The 6,975-nt window shown below is 52.4% G+C and overlaps 1 protein-coding gene across 1 annotated transcript in view; it reads left to right on the top strand.

The window, feature by feature from the left end:
* Window positions 1–3,454: 3,454 nt before the first annotated feature.
* The window catches only part of BCR (BCR activator of RhoGEF and GTPase), a 142,742-nt gene continuing 139,221 nt past the window's right edge, over window positions 3,455–6,975 (top strand). Inside the window, exon 1 of the mRNA XM_081283966.1 lies at window positions 3,455–5,235. Within this exon, the coding sequence (XP_081140092.1) occupies window positions 3,960–5,235 (1,276 nt within the window). The 5' untranslated portion in view covers window positions 3,455–3,959. The remainder of the gene's footprint in view (window positions 5,236–6,975) is intronic.

Raw genomic sequence — 6,975 nt, 5'->3', positions numbered from 1 at the left:
CCCCCTGTGGATGGGTAATATGCACCTAAAGCCTCACATGGGAACCCTGCTTACTCCTCACAGTCAGCATCCCACTGTCAGACCTATGGCTGATCCTCTCTTATTCCCCATACCCAATTTCTCTGCAAGTCCTGTGAGTTCTACTTCCAGAATGGTTCTGGAGTCCAAACCATTCCCTCTATCACCTTGTTCCCACCCTCGTCTGGATGATCCACATCTCCCACCTGGACAATTTCCACAGATCTGGAGGCTTACCCTGCTCCTACCTCCAACTCTTCCAACTCTCTACCCATCAAATCCAAGCAATTCACACTTTGCTTACTGTGCTATCCAATACTTAAATCTAAATTCATTAAAGTTAAACTAAAAATTCATTTCTTCAGTAGCTGAAGCTGAATTTTAGGTACCCAGTAATCCTACAGGGAAGTGGCAGCTGTGTTATTCAGTGCAGTTTACAGAACATGCCCATTGTGGTGGAAAGTTCTATTGGATAGTGCAGACTCAGAACTTTTAGTGCACTTTGAATGAAACCTAAACTTCTTACAGGCATAGAAGGCACTGCCTTATCCTCTGATCTCAGTTTTTATTGTCCAAACCTGTCTCATCTCCCAACCCAGCTGTTCCTCAAACATAACTACAACTTTGAAGTCTCCTTTGTCTTTGCATATCTGTTGTTTCTTGGTAACTCCAACTTAGGCAAGCCTTCCCCAAACCTCTGCCTTCTACTGGATTCCCTACCAAGGACACACATCTCTGCCAGGGCCCAGCTCTGACTACCTTATCATTTATACACACCCACACAGTGCTTCTCTCTGGGCTGTGCTCTCCTCTGAGCCACACACATATTCATTTGACCAGTACTGAGGATCTACTATATGCTGAGCACTTGGAGACATAGAGGAATAAGATAAATAGTCTGTATTCCTCCAGAGTTTAGATCTAGCTGGGACAGACTCAAATGGGGAGTTACAGAGTTTTATGTCTAGACTCCATATTTCTCCTCACTCTTTCTCCCTAGGAAGGGATGGTTGAGAAGAAAGCTCTACAAGGAAAAAAAGAAAATTCTTCAGAAAAGGACCAGAGAGACCCAGGTGGGAACACTTTCAGGGAGTCCCAAGGATGAAGGAGTGTCTTTAGGGCCCAAAGAGGCTGTCTCGAAGGGGAGAAAGCCACTATCTGGATGTGTCCTTGTACTTGACAAGCCACTTGTTATGCCAACAGAATGGAGCATGCCTTCAGAGTTTCTGAAGTGTGTTTGCTCATGTATAAAATATTAAAATCCAGGTGCACTGACACATGCCTGTGGTCCTAGATACTTGGGGAGCTGAGGTAGGAGGCTCACTTGAGACCAGGAGTTCAAGACCAGCCTGGGCAACATAGGAAGACCCCATCTCAAATAAATGAACCATTGAATGAATGAATGAATGAATGAATAAAATATTTAATGTGAACCTAAGTTGGAGGTTGTGAACCAGACATAGAGATATCTTATTGATAGATGAAGCCCCCTTCACCAAGTACCCCCTTTTCCCCCCAGGCATTTAATGATCATATGGGCCCTGTTGAGCATACATTTCCTTCTGGAAACTGAGATCCAGTCTTCAAGGGAAAAAAATCACTTAGTCCTGTAGGGATTCTTTTTGATGATGATCAGTGAATGGGGTTCTAGAGGCCTGGGTTCTCATTCTTCCCTGGCCCACTCCCTTGATAATTTTAGCAAATCATTTGGACAAAGCAGTCAATGTTAATCATGACCTTGTGAGTTCAGGATGATGGTGAGGAGGACAAGGATATGTGGTACTGGGAATTGAACCCAAGGCCTTGCATATGATAGGCAAGTGCTCTATATCCCCATCTGAATCAGGATTTATTATACTGATTTTAAAGGAGAGGCTACTGAGGATAGAACGCTGCTCAGTATTATTGCACAGCCGGGATTCCTGCACATCTCTGTTCCACTGGCCTCAAAGTCAGGGTGCCACCTGCATCTGTTTCCTCACCAGCAAAAAGCACTATTTACAGCATGCCTGGCAGATGAGAAGTCTGCTGGGTGTGAGGGGACTAACAGTTCAGGAGACTGAAGAAGCCTGCAGGGGGCAGCAGTGAGCCATGAAGCATCCTTCCAGCTCTCTGGCCTGGCCCTAAGGGTTCTCTAGCTGCATCAACATCAAGAGATAATCATAGATGAAACTGCACCTGCCATGTATCTGCCAGTTTTGTATGTCCCATCCAGGCACTTTACACGTGGTACTCACAATATTTTGCACATGAAGACAAAAGTGAGCCCAGAGAAGTGAAGGGAATTACTGAGATCACACAGCCTAGAGTCACAGAAACCTGTGACTGGAGCCAGGCCACCCTGGCTTCTAGCTCTGGGTTCTATTTCTCTACACTGGATGTCAGGGCATCTGCTTTCAGTGGTACTGGAACTGGGGGAAAAGGCATGATAGTTCCTCAAATCCATGCAGGGACAACTTTTGAAGGCAAATATTCTTGTTCTCATTTCAATGCCAAGGAAACTGAGGCATACAGAGAGAGGTGGTCAGGACTCAAATCTAGTTCTTTGATTGCCAAATCCTCTTTCCTTTTCTCCTCACCAAATGGACTGGTTTGGCTATTTTCCATCGTACTCATCAGACTGCTTACAGAGAGTGCACTCTGCTGTGTGTCTCAGATCTCTGGGTTTCCCTGGGGAACCATCAAAGATTTGGTTTCACAACCTGCTCTGGCCTGTCCTATCTTCCACTCAGTCCTGCTGGTCAAGGTGGAGGCTGGTGACCCCTTTAGAGAGAGTCTAATAAGGTAAGTTCTGAATTAGGCAGACCCTAGGAAAACTACTTTGGCTTCTGGAGCTCAGAAGCCAGGGACAAATGCGCAGTCCAGGACACAGGAATGGAAATGTGATGTTGAGTGACTTGGGGGAGAAATTCCTATTTATCATCCAGTATAAGGGTGTCTCTATGACAATCCCCTGAGGTCATTGTTGCTTTATCAATCCTTTCCAGAACACTAGAGACTTGGGGACACTGGCACTGCCGACATTGGTGACCCAGCCTGACGCTGGTTCTCGCCAAGGGAACTTTCCTGCCTAGCCCTTCTCTGGATTGGGCCCCGCTGGGTGTTCCTAACACAGGTGAGTGGCTGGGCTGTAGGAAAATGAAGAGCCACGTGTTCCTGGTCCAGGTGTGCAGAACTGTCCAGGGTCTCCCGATTGGAAGGGTCTTTTTGAACCAATGGGCCCAGTGTCCTTCTTATGGGGCACCCCTGGCCTCAGAGTGGGACAGGCGGGTTCAACGACGCCATGACCTCAGTTTCCCCAAGTGCGCAGGGATTGAGGGAGAGGAGAGGCTCAGTGGGAAGGTGGCCTTGAGGGACCCCCGCCTGGAGCCCGCGGCGCGGTCCCTTTAAGAGGCGAGCCCTGCTCCATCAGCCGCGCCCGGCCACCGCCCCCCGGCCCTCCCCTTCCTGCGGCGCTGAGTGCGGGCCGGGCGGGAGTGCGGAGAGCCGGCCGGGTGGAGCGCTGCGCCCACAGAGGAGGTGGCGGTCGTGGTGCGGGACGGCTTAGGAGCCAGAAGAGAGGAGCGCGCGAGCAGTGTACACGGGCTAGGGGCTACTGAGCCGAGCCGAGCTGAGGGCCGCGCCCATCCCGCGTCGGCCGGCGCAGCCCCGCGCCGAGGAGTCCCGCACACAATAGCGGCGCGCGCAACCCCGCGCCCTTCCCCCGCCCGCGCGCGCCCCGCCCCCACGCGCGCGTCCCGCCCCGTGCTACCCGCCGCCCCGGGCAGTAGTGCCTCTCGCCTCACCTGCCGCCCGGGAGGGGGCGGGCATTGTTCACCGCTACCGCCGAGCCGGGCCATGGGGGCCGCTCGGCACCCCGGGCCGGGCCTGGCGAGACCGCTGCGTCGCCGCTGAGAGGGTCCCGCACGCAGCCTGGCGGTGCAGGTGAGGCCGGCCGCGCCATGGTGGATCCAGTGGGCTTCGCCGAGGCGTGGAAGGCGCAATTCCCGGACTCTGAGCCGCCGCGTATGGAGCTGCGCTCGGTAGGTGACATCGAGCAAGAGTTGGAGCGCTGTAAGGCCTCTATCCGGCGCCTGGAGCAGGAGGTGAACCAGGAGCGCTTCCGCATGATATACCTGCAGACACTGCTGGCCAAGGAGAAGAAGAGCTATGACCGGCAGCGCTGGGGCTTTCGGCGCGCCGCGCAGCCCCCTGACGGCGCAGCTGAAGCCCGAGCGCCCGCGTTGCGCCCGGCGCCGGCGCCCGCCGACAGCGCGGATCCGCCTCTAGCCGAGGAGTCCGAGGCCCGGCCCGACGGAGAAGGATCCCCAGGTAAGGCTCGGCCTGCGACCGCCCGCAAGCCTGGAACCGCCACTTCCGCCGACCGGGATGAGCGGGGACCCCCCACCAGTGTGGCGGCGCTTAGGTCCAACTTCGAAAGGATTCGCAAGGGTCCTGGGGCTGCGGACACTGAGAAGCCCTTCTACGTGAATGTCGAATTTCACCACGAGCGCGGCTTGGTGAAGGTCAACGACAAAGAGGTGTCTGACAGGATCAGTTCTCTGGGCAGCCAGGCCATGCAAATGGAGCGCAAGAAGTCCCAGCAAGGTGCGGGGCCGGGTCTGGGGGATGCACCCAGGCCCCATTACCGCGGGCGCTCCTCAGAGAGCAGCTGTGGCCTCGACGGCGACTACGAAGATGCAGAGTTGAACCCTCGGTTCCTGAAGGACAACCTAATCAACGCCAATGGCGGCAGCAGACCCCCTTGGCCACCCTTGGAGCATCAACCCTACCAGAGTATCTACGTCGGGGGCATGATGGTGGAAGGGGAGGGTAAGGGCCCGCTTCTACGCAGCCAGAGCACCTCAGAGCAGGAGAAGCGCCTCACCTGGCCCCGCAGGTCCTACTCCCCCCGGAGTTTCGAGGACAGTGGAGGTGGCTACACTCCGGACTGCAGCTCCAATGAGAACCTGACCTCCAGTGAAGAGGACTTCTCCTCTGGCCAGTCAAGCCGGGTGTCCCCAAGCCCCACCACTTACCGCATGTTCCGAGACAAGAGCCGCTCACCTTCGCAGAACTCGCAGCAGTCTTTTGATAGCAGCAGCCCCCCGACACCTCAGTGCCAGAAACGGCACCGGCAGTGCCAGGTGGTGGTGTCTGAGGCAACCATTGTGGGTGTCCGCAAGACTGGGCAGATTTGGCCCAGCGATGGGGACAACACCTTCCATGGAGATACAGGTGGGTACCTGTCACCACCATCGGTGGGCAGTCTGCACTTGTAGCAGGAATCTGTTAAGTGGTAGGGAAAGCTGTGGAGGAGGACTGGGTGTTTTTTTAAGTGCTGTTTAAGCACTGCAGATTTCAGCTGATCCTGCATCCATACTAACTTCCCTTCTCCTGAATGCAAATTCTCAAGTGTTTGGAATGGGATTGGGTTGGGAGGGGTGGTATGGGAGATGGCAAGCAATTTATTCCTTTGGTTCTAGAGAACCATTCTTGTGAAAGTACAGCATGCAAATTGGGAGGGAGATGCACTGTCGTGTTACCCTATGATCTCTTCACACTGAATGAACAGTGAGGATGGCATAAAGCCAGAGTCACTACTGACACCTAGATCAGATCCTTTCATTGGGGACTGATCTGTGTCTTGGACATTCCCCTTGCACCATTCCTGTCCTGGAAGATTATATTACACATTTGGAGAACCCAAGATGTGCTAGTTTTCAGGCCTTCAAAGTGTCAGGTTCACTTGCTATCGAGTTAGAGCAGGTGAAGATCCATCTCAGAAGGAAGTGAGGTGATAGGCAGTTCTGACTCAGTGGGCCCTGAAAATCATCGAGATGATGATTTTATCTGGGACTAAAGCAGAGCCACACCCGTTCTGATCAGCCTAGCTTTTGATGGGAGGCTTCACCCATTATTACTCACCCACAGGCATCTCTCTACATCTTAACCCACCTGGGTTTCTGATCCCTGGCCACCTCATTAACCAAGGATGAGCACCCACAGGTGCTCCCAGGCCATGGTCTGACCCCAGTCCTAAGATTAAACCTGTGGGATTTTACAATAATATCTGCGCCTTACGTAGATATCATTAGACATTTGGGGTAAGGAGACTAGGTTTTGAGATCTAGGCACAGTTCGAAGTTGGGGTAAAGATATAGAGTGTGTGGGCTGGGGGGTGTGGGGTTTGGTTGGCAATAGGGGTATGTCAGGTTGTTTGGAATCTTTTAGAGTCTTGGTCGCTGTTGGAATGATCCGGTTTTCTGCTTCATTGATTTTTCTTTTTCTGCTGATAAAGTTACATGTGCTTCATTTGTCAGCATCCTCTTGAAACAAGTGAGGCTATTTTTGGCTCATCAAGCTGCCTTTTTGTGCTCAGCACTCTGTCCTGTTTGTTTTAGGTACTTCCATTTGCTGATCTTGTTTGTAGCTGGGATTGGCTGTGGTACGTGTCTGGGACCTGCCCTGCCCGAGGCCTGGTTCAGCTGCATTCCCTAAGTCCTTAGTGGAAGAGCAAGAAGCTGTAGGATTCGGAAGCCTGCCTTGCAGGCCCATCAGCTTCTTCTGGGTCTGGAGGATTGCCCTGTGGTTACCTTGTCTGGCCAGCTATTGGCCAGAAGAACCAGCTTACACTGGCCCCAGAGTGTTTTATGCAGGAAAATGTTATTGATTAAGAAAATAAAAGGTTTTTGTGGAGACCTGCAATCTGAAATGATACCCTCTTGCTGGTGGGGAATTCTAACTTTTTAGAAAATTAGGCCTTTCCTACAGCTTCCATAGACATGGTCAGGTTGCCCACCACATAATTGACCCCAGGGCAAGTCAAAGCAGGTAAAGGTAGGAACTAGAAGGAATGAGGCCCCCAGCATTAGAGAAACTGGGGTACAAGAAGTAGTTTTAGAACTTTCTGGATCCTTCACTGAATTCTGAAAGTCTTTAAGGTTCCACATTCTCTCTCTGTCTTGTGTGTGTACC

Source organism: Spermophilus citellus, assembly GCF_964194105.1.
Source record: "Spermophilus citellus genome assembly, chromosome: 3".
NCBI classification, from domain to species: Eukaryota; Metazoa; Chordata; class Mammalia; order Rodentia; family Sciuridae; genus Spermophilus; species Spermophilus citellus.
Note: the sequence above shows the minus strand (reverse complement) of the source record. Positions and strands in the feature narration are given on the sequence as shown.